At 51.2% G+C, this 19,011-nt stretch overlaps 1 protein-coding gene across 2 annotated transcripts in view; it reads right to left on the reverse strand.

Moving 5' to 3' along the window:
- Positions 1–19,011, reverse strand: part of PHF2 (PHD finger protein 2) — an 87,245-nt gene that overhangs the window by 13,295 nt on the left and 54,939 nt on the right. For both annotated transcript variants that reach the window (XM_037128691.2, XM_037128692.2), the window contains exons 4-14: positions 16,099–16,259; positions 13,442–13,583; positions 10,234–10,420; positions 9,020–9,182; positions 7,963–8,050; positions 7,482–7,588; positions 5,843–5,934; positions 4,423–4,512; positions 3,224–3,592; positions 2,141–2,260; positions 1,497–1,615 (exon numbers count right to left, since the gene is read on the reverse strand). In XM_037128691.2, the coding sequence (XP_036984586.1) occupies positions 1,497–1,615; positions 2,141–2,260; positions 3,224–3,592; positions 4,423–4,512; positions 5,843–5,934; positions 7,482–7,588; positions 7,963–8,050; positions 9,020–9,182; positions 10,234–10,420; positions 13,442–13,583; positions 16,099–16,259 (1,638 nt within the window). The remainder of the gene's footprint in view (positions 1–1,496; positions 1,616–2,140; positions 2,261–3,223; positions 3,593–4,422; positions 4,513–5,842; positions 5,935–7,481; positions 7,589–7,962; positions 8,051–9,019; positions 9,183–10,233; positions 10,421–13,441; positions 13,584–16,098; positions 16,260–19,011) is intronic.

The raw sequence follows: 19,011 nt of genomic DNA on the forward strand, positions 1-19,011 counted from the left end.
TGAACACATCCCAATCCCATGGCTTCCTCCCAGATGCCATGGACCCAGGTAAGGACAGTACATAGCCCATTAGGTGGGGGCCCAGCCTTTTTCCCCAGTGCAAGACCCCTCCCTGGGCTGTTTCAGGGTGTGCCCCTCACTGCCCCACCCTGGCCACTGGACCAGCATGGTCTTCCTTTGGACTGCCCCAATGTTCTGGCTATGGCTTCCCCATTGGCTCAGGACCTGGGCACATGCTCAACAGTGGGGCCAGGAGGCTAGGGCAGAAATGTCTGCAATTCCCAAGGTCAGGTCCAATTCCCAACCACAGAAAACAGAGGCTGACCATCAGCCTGCTAGATGTGGGTATGAGCCAGATAACATGACATACAACACACACGAACACCCCATATACATACACACAGGTATATATGGTTACAGAGTCATGACCACCTTACTCTCCTTCATTTCTAAACTCTCTGCAGCACAGTGGGTCATAGAGTTTATGACATTTAAAAGCTCTCCAGGAGCTCAGGAGAATCAATAATATGCCCATAAAGTCAGGGCAACAGGGCCCGCAGACCAGACCCATCCCACCTGCTCACTGAGCAGCCTCAGCACATTGCCAGGAGTTCCTTAGAATAACGGGCCTGCAAAACAGGCCTAGTCACCAGATGTTGGCCCGCCCCATTCCTCTACCACCTGGAAGTGGCCTTTAACTCCCATTTCACAGATGGGGAAACAGGCCCACTACAGAAAAGTTACTCCGCTCCCACTGGGATGTATCTGTCTCTTGGCTTCAGGGCACCCAACTTGGACTTCTAACTCAGCAAGCAACTTGTGGGACCATTGCCAGTGAGAGACTTCTCAGTGGGTGTGAGGCCACATTCCTTACACCTCACACTGGGCAGAGCCACCGTGCTGGTCAGCTGATACAGACCCGTTCCACAGTCTGGCACCCAAACACACGGACACACACACACCCCTCCCAGGCTGGGCATTCCAATGTCTTAGCTCAGTTCCATCTCCTCTGGGAAGCCCTCCTGACTCCTTTGGACATACAAGGACCCACGATCCCTGTTACAGTCATATTTTAGGTGGATTTGAGAGTACTGGGTTCACACTGACCCTAGGTCCTCACCACTGGCTTCTGGGCTCTAAGGCCAGGGCTCTGGCCCCCGTACATCCTCTGTGACAACCTAGGACAGCCACTTGGCTTACGTCTACCCAATCATGCTCTCCCTGTCCCTGCTACCACACACTGCTGTCTGCACCACCACCCCCCCGCCCACACACACGCAAGCTATTTACTTAGGAGGCAGAGAAGGGATCTATCTAGTGTGGCTCCCACAAGGGACATTCCTAGTGATGTCAGCCAATGATGAGGGGGGGCTTTAGGCTGACACCACCCCCAGGAGATTGTGTGTAGGTGATGTGTTTGGGGAGGGTGAGCATGGTGTGTGTATGTAACTGTGATGCAAGTGGGACCAACCCCTTCTGTCATGAGCATCACATACCCCAGAAGTTTCTTGTTGGAGAAGGAAAATGAGAATTTGGTGTCCTTGTTCCCTGATGTAGGAGGCTTCTCCAACTTCTGCTCTTCCTCCATCTTCAACAGAGAGTCAGGTTTACTGTTCTGAAAAGCAAACCCAGGACCATCCTTAAGTCCCGCACAGAATGTCAGTGGGCAGAGGCAGTGGAACCAGCCCCAGCCAGCCTCCTCCCTCCTAACATGTCATCTGGGGCTCCATGGGCCTGCAGGACCTGACCTGGGACACTGGCCTGGGAGTGTGAGCTCAAGCCAAGACTGGGTGAAGGAGGGCAATGCCATTGGTCAACTCAAAGGGCAACAAACTCAGCCTCTTAGGCCAGGATGCTCCCACAATTCCATAGGAAGTAGTCCCCTCCAAGGTCACACACATACCTAGACCTTCACAGCACCACCTACTGGGGACAGGTGGACACACACTTGCACATGCCCTATAAGAACACACACACGGCTAGCTGCATAGGTGTGCACCTCTCTTCATAATACCAAGCACGCACATGCCCCACAGACCACCTCTCTCATGAATGCAGCATTCCCTGAAAGTAGACTCATTTACCAGCATGCACATGCAAACACACAGGTGCAGAGCACACCCACAACCATACATCTCACCTTGTACTTCCACTTGGCCTCTGACTTGCTCTTAGTTTGCTCTCGGATTTCCAGCCTCTCCACATCATTCTGTGAGCTGATTACCTCCTTGTTAGGCACACTCAGGACACTCTTTGTGGCCTAGAAAACAGCAGCCATGACCCAACAGGGGACATGGGAGGGCAGCAGGGCTACCTCAGGCTACAGGATAAAACAAGAGCCACAGAGACCCTCTCTGTTCTTGGCCCATGTGCAGCAGCTCATTTAACCATCTGCTAGCCATCCACGCACCCACCCATCCACCATCCACTAACCCACTACCCATCTACACACCAATCCCTCTCTACCACACACTCACCATACACCCATCTATCCACCCACCTACCCACCCATCCATCCATCCACTATTCACCAATCCACCCTTAATCCACCTACCCATCCATCTACCCTCATTCCAGGCTCCATTCCTCCCTCCCTCCTTCCCCCCTTCTATCCATCTATCTCTTCATTTATTGATCTACTCTCTTCACCTTGAGGAAGGGAAAACCAGTATACCCCACTGCTGCCCTACAACACTAGCTGTGGTGGTTGCCAACCTGCTGGAAGCTTAACGGCCTCCCACTAGCAACAAATCACTCAACAAGCACTGGTCTCAGAAACTCATAGTCCCTGAAGCCCATATTTAAGACCCTCTGATTACACTGGTGGGTCCTCATGGCCAGACCCACCTCTCTTACTACTGACAAGGGCTCAGATCCCCCAGGCAACCTGGCCCCATTGCTGGGCCCCTCCTGCTTCTCCACTGCCCTCCACTTGGTGCCTAACCCACCTTCAGATCCCAGCCAATGCCTGGGCTACAGGGAAACTCAGCCGGCTCATCCCACAGGTGACCCTCTGTGTTGCTACCCTGTCCCAGCACAGACATGGCTGACTTCCTCGTGAGGGCCTCTCCCAAACTGCCCGCCATTCCAGTCTTGGGGCAGAACCCATCTGCCCTGGGTCTCTAGTACAAGAACATGGCAGCCCAGCTCCACCCCACAGTCCTGGCCCCTAGAGGTGTCTACAGGTCCACTGACTACAGGTGGGAAGGTCAAGGACACCCACCTTGCTCTTCTTGGGTGGCTCAATCTTGGTCAGTGCCTCCTTGGTGTGGGCCTCCAACAGGTCCAAGTTGGGGATGGTAGGCGAAGCTGATCCCCTACTCTTCTTCCCTTTCTTCTTGCCCCCGTCCTTGAGCTTCAGCGATTTGGGGGACTTCAGGGACTTGGGGGGCTTTGGGGGTTTAGGGACTTTGGATGGCTTGGGCATCTTCATGGTTTTGGGAGTCTTTTTTTTGGACACTTTCTCCAGGAAGGACCGAGGAGGGCTGGCCTCAATGGGGGATGGAGGCTCTTCCTTTTCCCGGTCCCCAAAACAGACCTCATTCGAGGAGATGGCTGCAGTCACTTCTGGTCTGGTGGCCTTAGAAGCATTCTGGGGAAAAGAGAGAAAGAAGTAACCAACCACTTCCTGCCAGAAGGGGCTCATGGCCCCAGAACATGGGAGACACTCAAGCAGAAAAGGAGCATCTAAATACACCACTGTGTGACACAGTCACATCCAACTATATAATCCTGTGACATGCTATCCTATCTGTGTCATACACTCCTATCCATCTATACCATCCACATGACACAGCACATCCATCTACATCACCCATATGGCATGGGCAAATCCTTCTACACTGTGTGACACACTTTCATTCGTCCCACCATTGTTGACACGTTCACATCTATACTACATGATCTGTGAGATAATCACATCTGCTATACTATCCATGTGATATGGGCACATCAACCTACACTGTCCATGTGACATGAGCACACCTATCCTACATCATTCATGTGTTAAACACTCATATCCTTTTATACCATCCTTGTGACACAGACACACCCATCTATGCCATTGTGTGGCATGCTCACATCTGTCACCATCTGTGTGACCTGCCCATACCTGCATACACCATCTAGGAGCCATGGCCACATGCATCTACATTATCAGCCACTTGACCCCTCTACCTCCTTGTTGGGTACTGCCGAAGGGGCTGGACTCGTCCTCCCCCACCCCCACAAGGAGCCTCCATTCAATCTCTCACTCCTTAAACTTCTGCCAGGAGATGACAGCCTGTCACAGGGACCTAAGAGTCTGAGTCCACAGCTTGCAGGTGACCCATGTGGCCATCCCTGGCAGGCAGCTCTGGGAGGGCCAGAGAAGACAGAGGCCTCCCACAAACAGGGTCAGTGGGCCTCAGTGGTCAGCCCTACCTCACTGAGCCGGATCTCTTTGGCGAGGTCTTTGATGAGCTGCGAGGGTTTGAAGTGCTCTGGGAGCTCGTCTTCATGCTCTGCCAAAGCCTGCGGGACAGCCATGCACAAGGTGAACGTGTCAGCCACTGAGTCTGGGCGAGGATGCCCACGCTCTGTGCCACGTCCACCACCACTCCCCCTCCCACCCACAGGGACCCAAGCATGCTTAGCCTCTCTGATTCCTGACTAACCTCTTTCCCTCCAGGCCCTGCCTGTCTACTGACCCAGGACCCACCGCTACTTGGACAGACTTAGGGCAGGGGCTGCCATGGTCATGGAATAGCTGCATGGGGTCCTGAGAAATTAGCCCACTCCAGCTAGACACTGCCCTGACAAGAAAGCTCTACCATGACCCCACTCGATAAATGGAGAAACTGAGTCCTAGAGAGGACAAGGTACCCAAAGCTACCACCAGCTATGGAGTGAATGTGGGCTGTCTGTTCTTCCTGAGCACAAGGCTGCTCCTCCTGGCCCCCTAGGTGAAATGAAGTGAAAGGGACACCCTGCACTGCTCACTCCAAGCCTTGGGGCCAGAGGACAGCACTAAGAGGGTATTGGTCAACCCACTCCACCAGGCCCATTCCTGAGAGAAGCAGAAAGCACACATGTGTTCCCCTCCTGGCCCCCAATCCTGCAGGGCCTGCTCAGACAGTGCTGGCTTCCCTGCCTGGGGCACTGCCCCAGAGAGTGCCTGAGGCTGATCGGGCCCCTGTCCTCTCTCTGTACCAACAATCCAGGCAAAATGTCAAGGGAAGTCTCAAGCTACTCTCTGGGGCCTCCATGGGAAAAACATGGCTGCTTGGGTGCTAGTGAAGGTGTGAGCACTCACCTGCAGGGGCTGTGGGGGAAAAGACAATGTCACTGCAGGGGACACAAGAGGGGCACAGCACAGTGCTACTAGGGAGACACGAGGGGCACAGGATAGTACTACTGCGGTGCGGGGGGGAGGGAGGGGTAACATGGGGAAGGGCTGCCCTTGTCATAGGGCAAAGCTGGGTCAAGCTGATGTCTGGGCCAGGAAAGGCTGAGAGGGTGTCCAAACTCTGTTGTCCAGAGCCCAACAATTAGGCATCCATCCAGCAGCTGGTCAGAGTCTTCCTGCTCCCTGACCACTAAGGTTTCACTCAGTGATGTCTCTACCACCAGCCTGCCTCCCACTGAATCCCCGGGCCACCCAGCCCCTACCCTTTAGGCCAGGCTCCAGGATGAAGGGCTCTCCTACTTCCATGTGCCCCCACCCCACCCTGACCCAGGTGTTTGACCTGGGCTGGTGGCACCCATCTGCTCTTCAAATACTAATTCCCATGAAAGGATGGACAAACCCTGGAATGGCTCACCACCTGCCATCACCAGGGTTACGCCTGGCAGGCTTCCCTACCTGCTTTTTTGTCCATGATCTGAAAGCACCGTTGAGAATTTTAGCTCCTTGAACTAAATGAGGGGGCAGCTGCTTCCCAGATTTGTGGGAACCTTGGGAGAGACAGAAAGGTTTCCTCAGGTGGGCACCCACCCATCCTCACCCACCACCCACAGGCAACTTCACACCTAGGGTGGGGTAAGGGTAGGAATGAAGAGACTGGTCAGGGCTGGACTTTCCAGAGGCCTCCACCCACCACCACCTGGCCAACTGCCAACGGTTCCTCTTGGAACTTGGTGGACACCCGTCCACACAGAACTGGCCCTGCCACCATCCATGCTCCAGGCCTCCCACACAAGTGGCCTGGCTCCCCCTCTGCCTGGCCCCCGGACCACTTCAGCCAGAGGTCAGGGTGGTGCTCTGCCCCATGCATCCCTAGGTGCTTTCTGATTCCCACCCTCACATCACCAATGCACAGCTGAGGGACTCTGGGGAGAGGGGTCTGGTTCCTGTTGGGGCCCATCTCAAAGACACCCTTGGGGGCCAAGGCCAGCCCTGTAGAAAAGGGACAGAGCATTTGCCACCTTTGCTGAAGAGCTCTGACACTACCAGGTAACCAAGTTTGCCTGGCAGGAGGCAGCTCCCTTGGTCTTCTTGACCCCAAAGAACTATGCTGTCATCCTTCCCAGAGGAAGACCTGAGGCAGAATGTTGCTGGGATGCCCCAGCATGGTTTGACTGGCCGGAAGTTACCCTGGACTCTCAGGTCCCAGGTCAGTGTCCACTGTGGCTGCACCTACACTTCCCCACCCCAGTGCCCACCAAGCTCCCAGCGCAGAGCATGCCCTTTGCCAAGACACAGCTCAGAGCTCTGAATTTAGGGTTCAGTGGACAAATGTCACTGAAACCTGACCAGCCCAGGTTAAGAACCATTTTTAGCTTTCTCTTCTCAAACTAGAGTCAAAGTCCAGAGGGTCCCAGTAGGTAGGCTCCACTCTGCTCAAAAGAGCAGCTTCCAGCTAGGCACTGCTGAAAAAGGACAGCATCAAAGCAAAGCTTCTCCGGTTTCCTCACAAGGCTGCGGAAAATCTGTGGACCTTAGGGTGGGTGCCAGCACTGATACCTAAGGCATGACTAGTAGGGCCAGGGCTGAGGGTGCCTTGTTCTCAGAAGTCAGAGAGTCTATGAAGCCTTCTGCTTCCCATGGGCCCTCAATGTGACCTTGACATGCACACCCAGCCCTACGGCGGGGATGTCTCAGGGGTCCCTCAGCTGGTGGCCCAGGGCTAATCAGACCGCTAGGCCTCTGGATGTCCTGACTGAGCCCTGTCAGTACCCACATGAGGCTACAGACACCAAGCAAAACCCACACCAGGCCTGGAAACACATGGTCGGCACTTTTTCTGGAATTCCAGAGGGCTCCTATAGGCAACAGTCCACTCCAATCCCACAGGAACAGACAGGGACCAAGGCCTGGGACCTGAGGGGACTTGAGCTTCCTGAAGGCGGTGGTCAGCATTCCCCAGGGCCCAGTTGCACTGTTGCATGAGGGTAGAACTGTCCCCCCTCCTGGTGTCCCTGAGGAGTGTCCCCCTCCTGGAGTACCTGAGCTCCACACACAAACATGACCCAAAGCTGTAGGCAAAGATGCCAGGCCGCACCTTTGAAGGCCTCCAGCAGGTGCTTTCCCATGTACCAGCAGGCGGTTTCAAAGTTGGGGAACTGAGTCAGGCTGCCCAATTTCAACCTTCTTTCCACTTCATATGCTCTGGAAGCAACAGCAAAGAAATACTTAGTGCAATGAGCCCTGAGCAGGGGGCACTAGAGGAGGGTGAGCCCACCCCAAGTATGGCCAGACAAGGCCACACCGAGGCCAAGCCCACTCAGTCCCCCCGCTAGACCCTGCATAGAGAGGTGAGCAGGGGATCACTTTGGGTCAGTAACCATGGGAAAGGCAGCTCAGCCTTTCAATTCACTCCAAACCCGCCATGGGCCACGGAGGCTGTCCAGAGACTCGGCACCTTAAGGGCCCATCTCCTCCTCCTTCCCACAATGATGGAGGCCCAGCCACTCAGGGGATGTGGCATCATAATGATGGTGGAGACCCTGCCTGGTGGAGCCCGGGGGCAGGTATGGCCCTACCTCATCTGCATCTCCACACTCAGGCTGTGGAGGAAATGTCCCGCGAAGGCCAGGCAGTCCACGGGCGTGAGTGTGGCATAAATCCAGCCTGGGGGAGACAGATGTGGCTAGCCCTTCATGGCGTTCTCACGCCAGGCTCTCGGAGGCTGCCTGGCCTGTTTCTGGCCAGCATGGGCTCAGTGCCCCTGTCCACCTGATACCCATGGCAGGAGCTCTGGCCTGGCCTCGTGTTCTGAGTGGGTGTGCCCTCCAGGAAGGAGACTGTGTCCGAGCTGGCCCAGCCTGGTCAATCCAGCCCTGAACAGTACAGACGGGGGAACTCAGGCCTGCGAGCTGAGGGGACTTGGTCAGACCAACCAGGGTCAGACTGCCAATCACCCCCGATCTCCACATGCAGGGGCAAAAGATGGCGACGCAGGGCTGTCACATCTCCCTGGAGAGCTGGGTTCATCCCTACATCATGCTCAGAGATGGAGCCCAGGCCAGACCTGGGAAAACAACTGACCGTGGGAACCAGGTGTGGTGTGGGGGTGGACCTAGATCAAGAAAGACTCAGAGGCACATAAGTCAATGGAAACATGAGGCCTCCAGGGGTGACAGTAAGAAAATCCGAGCATCAAACAGCTGTTTAGTGAAAGTAAGGGCTTGTCAACTATTCGTTTTCAAGGTGTGATGACACTATTGCAATTATGTTATTTTTGAAAGAAAGTCTTTCAGAGATGGTGAAATATTTATAGGTGAAGCAAAGTGACACATATAAAGGGCATTTATCTACTCATGTCCTGCTTCCTCCTTCTATGTCTGAAATGTCAAGATCAGCAAACAGCCATCTCAGATGGCAAGGCTGGGCTCTTAGGGTGCCCACACAACCCCATGCCCCTGGCTCAACTTCTACGGGCAAAGCCAGGCTGGAGGCTGCAAGGGCTCTTGGCCCGAGGTGATCCCAGCAATGACTGAACAACAGGCCTGCCCCAGGACAAGGCGGCAGACAGCCAGGATGTGCCATTTCAGGGCAGATCCCAGTGGTGGGGACGTGACATAGGGACAAGGTACTCACCTGAGGGGATGAAGAGTGTCTGGCCCTGCTTGAGGGTACATTTGTAGCATTTGTCCACCTGGTCAGCAAAGAACATCTCACTGTGGTTCGAGGCCGACTGCCAGCGCTCATACAGGGAGATGTTGGCAGAAGCTGGCTTGATGAGATAGAAAATCTTCTCCCCCTGCCAACGAGAGGCCATTGGCAGAGCTTGCCACATGCCACAAATGAGGTGATAGAGCCTGCCATAACCCAAAGGTGCTGGGGCATGGGCAGAGCCTGCCATGTCCTGGGGATGCTGGGGAACAGAGCCTGCCATGTCCCAGGGATCCTGGAGAGGCAGAGCCCGCCATGTCCTGGGGATGCTGGGGTCCTAGCTTGAACACCATTCTGCCCAGGCCCGCCATTTCTGAAACACTGGAGCCACATGTGATTGACAATTCAGAAGTCGGCATGTTCAGAAGGTTCTAGGCATAGTCAGGGCACCTTGTCAACCCACATACCATAACTGCAGCAATAGAGATACACTGTGTGCCAAGGGGAAACAAAGCTGTGACCCCATTGGTTCCTGAATTACAGGAGAGGTTCGTGTCTCAGCTGGAGATGGTAGAAGGCCCCACTGCCAGGCCCTGGCAGACCTTATGCTGAAACGAGGGCCAGGAGACATGGAGCTCCCCACTCTCAGGGCAGACAGACTAAGGGACAAGCAGGATGGACTTGCTCAGTCTGGAGAGACCTAGGCGAAGCAGCTCAACCCAAAGCTCAGGGTCTCCTTTATTGTTTGTTTTCACATCTTCCTTTTCCCCTCACTTCCCTATCTGTCCCTGGCCAGGGGGCCTCAGCCCACCCTGCCACTCAGATACAGTTGAAGCCTGACCCCACCACCTGGCCCATCCCTCACACTCCTTTGCAGGGGGGGCAGTGGGGCAAGCTCCCCTTCAGGAATTCTTTCCTGTACTGCTGTCCCTTCTCTAGATAAGAGTGGCACTGGGCACTCTGTCACCACTCTGGTGGGCCTCTGCTGATTGCCTCACAAGCCTCAGTTTTTAGAAAAAGGCAACATATGCATGTTAGCTTGGTCTTAAGGTGTTTCTAACCCCCGCACCTCAAAGGGGAAAAACACCTTATCTCTCATCCTTCCACGTGTCAGGCACCATTAGGACTTGTGAAGACTACAGACATTTTTGAAGACCAACAGTGATCTGGCAAAAGTGGGGTGAGCCCCCAAGGCTCACCTTGAGCACGTGGTACCAGGCGGAGGCACCTCCGGAGTCAATGTGGAAGTCGGTGTAGCTGTCCTTCACACAGATCAGGCAGTACTTAGTCACTTTGGGCTTGGCCAGCAATGCATCATCGGGCCAGTAGTTTTCTACCCAGGACAGTTTCTTCACAATGTCAGGTGGCTCCACAAAGCTAGACATTCTGGCAGGGACAGAAGAGGGGTCAGCAGTGGTGGGACAGTATCACCATGTTTGTTATGCCCCAGGAAGGGCAGGGAAAGTGCTCTGAGACACATGTCCCACACACATTTCTTACTTCTGGCTACACAGCATTGTTCTCATTTTACAGATGTGCAAACTGAGGCTCATATAAGGCAGAACAAGCCCAGATGCTAGCTTTGGCTACGGCAAGTATCTAACACTGGTCTCCATACCCAAAGATGTGTGTGGAGAAGGCCTGAGGCCCCTCTGCCCTGGATAGAGACCCTTCTTAGATACCAAGAAAGGGAATTTTCCTGGGTTGGTCCACACCATGCTGGCATGATGGGCTGGAAGTATCGTTTCTCACGTATAATCCAGGAGGGCATCACCTAAAGAAAAGCCACTTGTCTCCAGCACTGACAACAGGGTGCTGGGAATCCTCCACCACATCATCCTCTGTCCACCAGCCAACTTATTTCCAGGGAATGTGCAAAAAGGTGAAGGCAGCCTTTGCTTCAATTAAATGTCCCTGCAGGACAGGAGGTAAAATGCACAATACTGTATTAAGAATGTCTGGCTCAGTAGCACCTGTGCAGTGATACCTCAGCTGCCTCAAGGGCTGGTCTCTGTTCTGACTGCCTCAGGCAGGATGGAATCTGCATATTTCTGCATTGAAGGCCATGCCACCCTTACGATACTATTACAAATCAGAGGTCAGGCTGCCCTGAGCTCAATGGCCTTCGTCACTGGCCCTCCTCTTTAAATCTCTGGTTTTTTCCAAACTAGAATCTCCATCCCCCATGAGAACCCTCTTTGCCCATCTGTACCTGTGTCCACCTCCCGGACCCTCCACAGTCCAGGAGTAGCACTGCCCCACGAGAGGGGCCCCTGCCTCACCAACCCTGGGTGCTCACGACCCTGCATGCACCATACATAGCAGCAGGGTCACTGCCACCCCCCATGGCCCCAAATGTCCTTCTTTCCTTGCTTGTTGGCTTCTCAGGTACACAGCCTGCTGCCAATACCAGCTGCTCCCTGAAGTCCTTTAGAGATGCCCAGAGAAAAGGAATGGTGACACAAAACCCCCATGCATGCCTTAAATGTAGCCCCAGTCCATGGAGTTGGGCCCAGCCATTGCAGCCCCAGATAACATCTTTGGGGACAGACTGCACTAATGAAGCAGAGACTGACAGACCTAGGTGGGCCTAGGAGGAATGGAAAATCACCAGGCGAGAAACTGTACCGTGGGAAACTGCCTGCCTGGGAAACTGCCTGCTGACCCTGCCCAGGACCAACAGATGCTTGGCTAAGATTGGGGTCTGGGGTCGGCCTATCTGGCATAACAGGATGCAGCTTTAACTTGAGCCTGACAAGATGTATAAAGAACAATTGTCAAGAAATGGCACCCAGTAACCAGCTTTAGCCAATCAGACTGTGACACCCCAACCAGTTACCCTGGGTGGGTTTTGCACTTAAAAATCATGCCCTAAGAACAACCGAGCTAGTCTTAACCTCCCTGGTTGGCTACCCATCCTCCCTAGGTTGGCTCCACTTTCCCTCGTATTCCAGGCTAATAAACCCTGATCCTTAGCTCGGAGTATCTGTCTGGTTTCTTGAGCGACTCCAAGCTAACAAAGACCATACCTCCTCCCCCTCAAACGGTGTTGCACTTGACTCCAGGGCATTCAGTAACTCTGGCATCAAGACTATGAATGGCCTGGATTGAAATGTACATGCCTCCCATCCCACCCTGACTGTCCTTGGACAGGGCCAGAGGATACCAGAAGCACCATATACTTTTCTGCCAGCAAAGCAGTGAATCTGAGAGGCCCAAGGGGAAACCCCAGGCCTAGCTCCATCATCCTATTTTCACTCTCTGAAGATTCCTCTGGTCAGGTGGCCAATCCAATTGATGGCAACATGAGTGTGTTCTCTGGTACCAAAGTGAACCCACTCTTCAGAACTCTGCGTCAGAGAAAAATCCTTCTTGTAAACACAAAGAGGCTGTTTTCTCCAGATACCATAATCATCCATCTTATTTCCCTTTTTGCCTTTACTGTCAAGAAGCTCAGCAAATGAAACCCAGCATCCAATTATATCATTTCATTATGGCTCCTGGTAGTTCTGTATTCTATTTCTCAATATGGTTTTTGATAACTCATTTTTTTCCACCTGACCTTTTGCAGATGGGCTATTTTGTTATTTTGGGTGCTTTCTAGAATTAGTGAGGTGGAAAAAATGCAAAAGTGAAATTGTCCTTAAACTAAACCATTATCAAATCACACCTTGTGGTAGAGAGCATACCAGATCTTTCCCAAGGGCCAGCTGGAGAGCAGTGGGGATTTGAGAGGGGGCCAGAGGGCCATAGCTGTGGGTGGGTAGGGCTGAGCAGGTGGTCCTGAGAGAACAAGGTCATAAAGACATGGGGCAGAACCAGAGCCTGACCAGCCTCTGACAACAGAAGCCTGGAAGTATGTGGGCCCAGACAGCTCTGATGCCTTGTGCAGGAACCTCGTCCCTGAGAACAGCAGCCAGAAGGGCAGAGCCCCAACATGGAGGCTGGGGTGGGGGGATGACAGTGGGGTGGCTAAGGCTGGGAAAGCAGGAGCAGAGCAGCCGCTACGGCCTGATTCCATTGTGCTAAAGGTGCAGATTAAAGTATGTGCAGGCACATGAGTAAGGGCGCAAGTATGTGTGCACACGTCAGTATGGCATAGGGGTGGGGTGTGTATACCTGTGTATGGGTGTGTCTACATAAGACAGGGTGTGTGTACCATAAGTGTGTCATACATGAGCATGTGTATTCTGGAGGAAAGTAGTCCAGGCTGTTACCAATGATTCTCTGTGGGGAGTAGGATGGGGCAGACCAAGAGGAGGAGTTGGTATCCTATTTTTATTTTCTGTTTGAATTGTTCACAATGCATAACCTTCATACTTTAGACAAGAAACAGCCTGAGACCTACCACCTGTGTGCCTCCCTGGAGCAAAGGACCCAGCCCCAGGCTCCACCCACCCTGCTCACCTGGTGTCAGAAAACTCGAGACTGGTGAGGCTGAGGACCCGCCTTCGGCTGGTGCTGTAGTAGTAGTCCACAAACTCCTTCAGTTTCATCTTGCAGTCCTTCTGCTTGGTGACGTCTGTCACATCCACACTCCGTTCTGGGCCTAGGGAAGTGGTGGAAGGGGGTGAGTGCCCCAGGGGAAGATGACCTGGCCTCCAGTAAAGTTAGACACGCAGCAGGGGTGGCCATGGAGGGGAGGGCTGCAAGCTGAAGCTCAGGTCTCTACTGCCCAACAACCCCTCTCCACCCTCACTCCCTCTGGGCTGTCAGGAGGACCCTGTGGTGCAGTGCAGAGTCACCAGCCTTGACTAAGGTGGCCAGATCAGCAATTAAAAAAATAGAGGACTCCAGGTAAATATGAACTCGAGGTAAGTAATGATGATGTTTTTAGTGTATGTCTCAAATAATGCATGGCACACGCTTATACTTTAAAAATTAAAAAGTCAAGAAACTTCTGCATGTCTAGAGTACCAACTCATTATTCTGAAAATTGACAAATAAAAGGAAAACATTTATCCTATGTTTTCTATAGCTGATGAAGGAAAAAGTACAGGTAAATATTGTTGATGATGAAAAGAAAGGTCCCCACAACCAAGTCACCAATGAGGGAAATACTTTGTGCAAGACCCACAGTTAAGAGAGGGAAAATGTACAGGATTAGCTGACTTTTCCTAACAGTCCTCCACAGCTGACTGGACCTCAAGCTGAGAGGCTGATGGACGATGGGGCTGGACTGCCTAAAAGTGGGTGGTCAGGCACCAAAGGCCTCCAGCTAAATGAAAGTGCCCCCTACTGGGAAGCATCAGGCTGACAACCTGAATGCAGACCCGAGCAGGCTTCTCACCATGCGGTGCAGGAACTGCTGAGCATGGAGGAACATGCTACATGGCACCACAGGGATGCTGTTGGCCAAATTCCCAGTGTAAAATTTTCCTAAATTCCAATGTAGGAAATTCTCCAGGACCAACAACCCATTTCTCTAACAAACCAAGGAAATGGAAAGGAGAGAGAGCTGTTCCAGAAGAAGAGATACTTGAAGGAACATAAAAACCCAATGCAATGTGTGGCCTTGTTTGGATTCTCCTTTCAACAGCCAAATGTAAAATGGTGTTTTTAGGCAACTGGGGAGAATCACAGTGGGTCTTAGGTGATATTAGGGAAATATCATTTGAGTTGTAGAGTACAAGAACAGAATTGTGATTACATTTCTTAAAAATACTGTCTGTTAGAGCTGTATAGTGCAGTTGTCATGGGTGACATCATGGATGTCCCAGAAATTAGCTTTAAAATACTTGGGTGGGGGTGTAGTCAGGAAATAGTGGCAGAGACAGAAAAAGACCTGAAAGCTGGTGATTTTTCTGTCACCAGTACTGGGCACATGGGAGCTCACTGTTGACTCCTCTCTTTTTTAGTGTTTGAAAAGTTCCATAATAAAACAATTAAGAGAGGAAAAACATTTACTATAACCTTCTCTGAGACTTCTAAACTGTCTCCCCATGTGGAACAATTGTGGTACAGGGGCAAGGCCTCGGTAGACCCAAGCCAGGGGCCTGTAGGACCATGCCTGGCTCCTGGGAGACATCCACTAGATGCTGGCTGTTCTTTCAGGTGCTCTTACAGACCTAGCACACATCCTGGACAGCAGTCATCGCCAGGCTGAAAAGTGAATCCCTCTCCCTCCCTGACATAAGTTGGCCAGCCCCTGGGGATTACAGCTCCAGAGAGGGGTGTGGTCTCTGGTTTTCATACACCTGATCTCATTTAGTCCCCATGCCTGCCCCCACAGTAGGCTGTACAGATACCAAAGGTCAAGCTTTCAGCAATGGTGCAATTCCTCTGCAGTCCCAGTACCTGCACCCTCTCCTATCTAGCATACGGCCAGCGCCAGCTTGGGCATTTGCCATTTCAGGGTCTTTCCTTTTCCCCCATTGGACACCTGGGCATCCCTGTGAACACACCAAGCCCTGGCAACCATGAGAGCTTCAGAGTCAAGGCTCTGTGGCTGCCAGTCCTGTTGGGATCACTACCAAGTGTGTGTAGCCACTGACACTCTCCATGCTGACTGCCTCATGGACAATCACTTGACATACATAGGCACTTCCCTCCTTCTGGAAGTGTCCTGACTGAAGGTGTCTACAGTGCTAGGAATTCCCAGGAGACGTGAGACCAGGGTGCCGACAGCATCAGCTAGAACTGAGAAAGACCCAGGAGAGAGGCAGCCTTGGGTCATGGGAAGGTTCATCCTGGGGCTGGTGAGCAAGGCCAGCCACCAGAACAAGTTGAGGAGGACAAAGTACAAGCCTTATGGGAAGTACACTCACCCAGCCAAGCCCTCCTGGCATGACTGCTATTAGAGCCCTAAAGTAATGGAATGCACAGCTGGCAGAATCAAGGGGTCTCCAAGACAGATCCCACTTTGCAGCTCGAGTAGCTGAGAGGAGAAGGGACCAAGGTCACATGCCACTTAGGTGGGACATAGGGTCTAATGCTAACAAGAACATCCAGAACAGAGAGCAGAAACCCTGAGTCACACCCACTACATGGCACAGGAACACAACCAGGGCATCAGGCCAGCAGGCCCCGGGTACCCATGGCTATGTGAGTGGAGAGGCACTTACCAACGTAGTTCTCAACGTCACTGACATAGAAGGTGGGGGCCGGGACTGCCAGGCCCAATCCATCTTTCTTGGGAACAAGTATGGGCTCTGTGAAGCCATGCTCCTCCATGTAGCTCAGTGTGAGCTGGCTGCCTGGCACACGGACCACTACGTCTTCCGCACTGCAGGAAAGTGCAAGTTAGAGGTTACATCAGCCAAGGTCCCAGCCTCCCTGCACCGTGACAGTCCTGGACAGGGGCACAGGGCTGGAGACAGGAACCTAAGCTCCTGTCACACATCTCTCATGACCCCAAGTGAAGGACTTCCCACACTGTCATGCCCAGGGGTTATAGGACTGTGACGGCAGGGTCCTAAATATTCCTCATAGATGGAAAGCTCAAGACCCAAGAGGCCTAGCCAGGGGTGAGGCGAGTGGTAAGTTGGGGATGGGGACACACGGCACCCATCCCTCCTACCAAGGCTGAGATCCTCTCCTACCTACCTTGTTCTCCTGGCTCTGGTCCCACTCCCCAGCCCCTTAATGGGTGAGCAGACCCTGCACAGGGTGGGTCTGGGGTTTGAGGGTGCAGCAAATGTAAACAAAGTTCTTCTCAATGATAAATTGATATACAGATTCCTGATACTCCCTATCAAAATACCAGTTGACAACTTTGCAGAAACTGACAAGCTAAACTTGGAATACTAAATGGAAATGCAAGGTACCAAGATGACCAAAACAGTCTTAAAAATTAATAACAAAATTGAAAGATACTTCTCAATTTCAAAATTCACAACAAAGCTATATTAATCAAGACTGTGTGGTATGGGCATAAGAAGAGACATGGATCAATGGAACATAATGGAGTGTCCAGAAATAAACCCACACATCTATGGTCAACTGCTGTTTATTAAGGCTGCCAAGAAAATTCAATGGAGAAAGAACAGTCATTTCAATGAATGATACATGGGAGAATTAGATATCCATATGCAAAAGAATCAAGTTGGACCCCGACCCACACTATATACAAAAATTAACTCAAAATGAGTCAAAGGCCTACATACAAAAGCTAAAGCTATAAAACTTTTAGAAGAAAACATAAGCATAAATCTTCAAGAACTTAAACTTAGCGCTGATTTCTTAGACACCAAAAGCACAAACAGCAAAAGGAAAAATAGATAATTTAGACTTCATCAAAAGTACAAATTTTTGTGCTTCAGATCACTATCTGAAGCACTATCAAGAGTAGAAAGACAACACATAGAATGAAAGAAAGTATCTGATAAGTGATGAGTATCCACATTATGTAAAGCAGCAATCTCCAATGTTTTTGGCTCCAGGGACCAGTTTTGTGGGAGACAATTCTTCCACAGATGGGTTGTGGGGGGACAGGAAGCAGAGCTCTCATGTGGGGCGGTAATGTGTTCACTCACCTGCTGCTTTCCTCCTGCTGTGTGGCTTGGTTCCTCACAGGCCATGGACCAGTACTGGTCCACAGCCCGGGGGATGGGGCCCCATGATGTAAAGGACTTTCACAAGTTAACAATAAAAAGACAATCTAATTAATGGGAAGTGATTAAAATAACATGGAACCAGACTTCTAGTGTCAAATCTCACATGTGAATCACCTGGAAGTTGTCACTCCTGTCCTCACAACCAGCAAATATGAACAAACTGAAAACCAAAGACTTTTCTTAGAGTCATCAGATAATTGGGGTTACACAGAAAAAAGTCACCCCAAAATCTGGAGAGACAGGCAAATATAGAAAATCACAGCCAAGATAACCTTACCTGAAGCAGAAGCTGCCAGAGGCAGTAACTGGTAGGAAAAAAGTACTTAAATGGAAATTTTTGACAAAGTGTGGAATTTGAGTATGGACTAGCTTGATAGTTAAAAACTCGTGAGGACCCAGTTTCAGAGGAAACCCACACTTTCATGGATTTTACCTCCAGGAACTCCAGTGGGTTCTCATGATGAAGATCTGCCCCTATTTCAGGCACGGGGAGGAGAAAAGTAACTATATTTAAATATACTCAGAATGTTCTCCGTAATCAAGTTTACCTTCAGGAGAATCTGCTTTACCAGAATCCAGACAGGAAGAACAAGTAGCCAACTGTAGTCCCATAGCCTGTCTGTCCTCCATAAGGAGAGAAAAACAAAACCCCTTGAAATACTTCTGAAGGTAACAGCTACGAGCCTCAGGCCCACCAAACACTGAGTTTTAATAATTAAATTATAGCACACTTCCCTTCTCCAAACCCTTACCACCATATAGCATTATAATAATAGTGAAGTATAGTTGAGAGAGCTGCAAGACACAGACTATTTCAGAAGGAGTTCTTAGGGAAACTCAAAGAAAACAAAACAAGGGGTGGGGGGCAGACAAGGAAACTAGAAAAAAGTGATGCTTCTGGCACCTATAGCTACAGCAAACATTAAGAGCCCAGCTCCTAGTCAGGTCAACATAAAACCTCGCACTAAATTCCTAATTACCTCAGTTTCCATTACCCAGCTTTCAACAAAATATTACAGGGTATGGTAAAGGCAAGAAACCCCATAGCCTGAAAAGACAAATCAGGCATCAGAACAAGATTCAGAAAAAGCACAGAGTATGGAATTACCAGATAAAAAATTTAAAATAATGATGATTAACATGTTAGGAGAACTAATGGACAACATGCAAGAACAGATGGGAAATGTAGAGAGATGGAAACTCTAAGAATCAAAAGGAAATGCTAGAATTTTTAAAAAGCAACAAAAGTGAAGGAGGCAATAGACTGGACATAGCTGAGGAAGGATGACATGATTTCATGTATAAAAAAACATAAGGAATCTACTAGAACTATTAGAATGAGTAAACTAGTTCATCAAGTTTGCAGGATATAAGCTCAATATATAAAAATCTATTGTATTTCAGTAAAGTAGCAATTAACAA

This window comes from Artibeus jamaicensis, unplaced genomic scaffold (genome assembly GCF_021234435.1).
Source record: "Artibeus jamaicensis isolate MK-2021 breed Jamaican fruit bat unplaced genomic scaffold, CSHL_Jam_final scaffold_1964, whole genome shotgun sequence".
In the NCBI taxonomy this organism is placed as follows: Eukaryota; Metazoa; Chordata; class Mammalia; order Chiroptera; family Phyllostomidae; genus Artibeus; species Artibeus jamaicensis.